Below are 2,276 nucleotides of genomic sequence, written 5' to 3' on the forward strand. Positions count from 1 at the left end.
TAAGGGACTTTTTGCAAAAAAATTTGGTGTTTTCCCGCAACTTTTTCCTCGGTTTCTTCCGGCCTTCAAATTAGAGGGTACTTCAAATTAGAGGGTAGAGCGCCGTGTGTGAGGTAGCCTGGCGCCGTGAGGTAGGCAACCTGCCGCCGTGAGGTAGGCAACTCTCCCGGGCGCGCCGCACGCCCGTACGGCGGCTGGCCTACCCACCGGACTGCAGGCGCCATGGCCCGCTAGCCTGATGGGCCACGCGTACCTATGACGAAGAGGCAGCCGTGGTACGTAATGCACGAGACCCCCGAGCGCCTGGACCGCATCGGGGTGATGAGCGACCACTGGTTCGTGTCCAGGTCGTACATCTCCACCGAGTTCATGCACTCCTGACCGTTGAAGCCGCCCGTGATGTAGATGCGGTCTGGCGGCAGAGGAACACGAGGAAGTCGAGACCAAAACAGTGAATATCACCCGCGGCCACTCCCCCTCAACAAAACAAATTTAAAACAGAATTTTTTGGTTTCACGCAGCAGGTTGTCTGACCGTTAAGCGTGGTGGCGCTGGCGTCCGACCGCTGCATGATCATGGGCGCGATGAGGGACCACTGGTTGGTGCGGTGGTCGTAGCGCTCGGCCGTGTTCTGGCGGTGGTGGCCGTCGTAGCCGCCCATGGCGTACACCAGGTCGCGCAGCACCGCCACGCTCACGTAGCACCGCCGCGCGTTCATGGGCGCCACCTCCCGCCAGGTCTTGTTGACGGCGTGGAAGCAGCGGCACGAGTTGAAGTAGTCCATGCCGTCGAAGCCGCCGATCACGTAGATGTTGAAGCCCACGACGGCCGTGCCGTGGTAGGCGCGAGCGCCCGTGGGGTCCACGTCGTCGACCTGTGGCGGGGAGACGAGGCGAGAGGAGTGTCGACAGAAGCCAGCGGTACGTCACCCCCATCCCCATCGTCTCCTTTGGCCACCCACGGCCCCCGCGCACCTTGACCCAGCGGTCGGCCCGGGTGTCGTACGTCTCGATGAAGTTGGTGGGGCTGCCGCCGCTCCAGCCACCGATGGCGAACAGGATCTCGTGCGGCACTCTGTAACGACACCACGGCGTCAGAGCGTATTGCCCTGAACTAACCAACTTTAGTGTCATCGGCTGATCCGAACACACACCTCGGTCGAGCGATCTCGGGCGTGGGGATCTCGCCGTCCTTCTGCGTGATCATCTCCAGGTCGTACAGGAACTTGAGCGTCTCGATGATGACGGGCCGGCAAGCCTCGTTGCCCGCGACGTACGGGTGGTCCTTGACGTTCTCGAGGAAGAACTGTGTCTCGAGGAGGCCGAGCCGGATGCTCCTCATGAGGGTGACGATGTGCTGCTTGCGGGCCTCCGGGTCGCAGTTGACCCAGCGCAGCGCGCACTCCCACACCGCCTCCTCCGACTTGACGTTGAGCTCGTCCGCGGCCAGCATGCGCGCCAGCTCCTGGAGGTCGAGGTGGAGCAGCTCCTCGCTCTCCTGGGCCACCTGCACGAAGTGCCGCATCACGTACTGGTGTGCCTCCCCCTCGAGCGCCGTGCAGAAATGGTCCCTGCGCGAGTCGAGGTAACGTTTGAGGTGGCGACTCTTTGAGGGAATCCAAAACTGTACTGGGGGGGGGGAGCAAGGCTTGCCTGGCGAACATAAGGATACCGATGCAGTTGTCCGGCGCCATGTTCGTCTTGAGAAATTCGCAGCACATGTCCAGGACGCCAAGCACGCACAGGTAGTCAGCCGTAACCAGCAGCTTTGTGTGTGAGAGAAACGACCACAGTGGTTCGACATTGCTTCCAATGCGCTTTGAGGCACTCTCAAACGACGCACACCTGGCAGACGTTGCAGCGAGTAATCTCCAGAGATCTCAAGTACGCATACTCCAAGATGAGGGTCATGGTGTCGCTGGTGACGCCGTGCAGGAGGATATCTGTCATCTCCCGGCAGTGCAGCGTTGTGGTGAACAGCGCCCTGAAGAAGAAGACTTCACTAGGCGCCTAATCCGAGGCAGAGAGACTCCGCCGTGGCGAAGCGGCGGACCTCTACCTGAAGTACGTTGAACAGGCCGAGAGGATGGCCCGGTGGATGGGGAACACGCCGCCGTCCTCGAGTCGGAGCACGGCGTCGCACAGGAGGTTGTTCTGGCGCAGCTCGTACAGCGACTGCATCGCCTGGGCGCTCATGGAGCGTCCGTTCTTGGTCAGCAGGCGGCGGCCGTCGCCCGCGTTGGCCGCGCAGTCCAGCAGCAGCCCGCCGCCGCCCCC

General features: G+C 62.2%; 1 protein-coding gene across 1 annotated transcript; it reads right to left on the reverse strand.

Annotated features, from left to right (window-relative positions):
* Window positions 1-79: 79 nt before the first annotated feature.
* On the reverse strand, window positions 80-2,264 carry LOC113201757 (kelch-like protein 10; the record flags this gene model as incomplete). Its single annotated transcript, XM_052276866.1, has 7 exons — window positions 80-412; window positions 535-874; window positions 975-1,074; window positions 1,154-1,570; window positions 1,653-1,765; window positions 1,845-1,983; window positions 2,059-2,264. Coding segments are annotated over 7 exons (1,497 nt in total), but the record flags the coding sequence as incomplete, so codon positions are not given.
* Between the last annotated feature and the right edge of the window lie 12 nt (window positions 2,265-2,276).

Source organism: Frankliniella occidentalis, unplaced genomic scaffold (genome assembly GCF_000697945.3).
Source record: "Frankliniella occidentalis isolate FOCC.00 unplaced genomic scaffold, Focc_3.1 Scaffold4753, whole genome shotgun sequence".
NCBI classification, from domain to species: domain Eukaryota; kingdom Metazoa; phylum Arthropoda; class Insecta; order Thysanoptera; family Thripidae; genus Frankliniella; species Frankliniella occidentalis.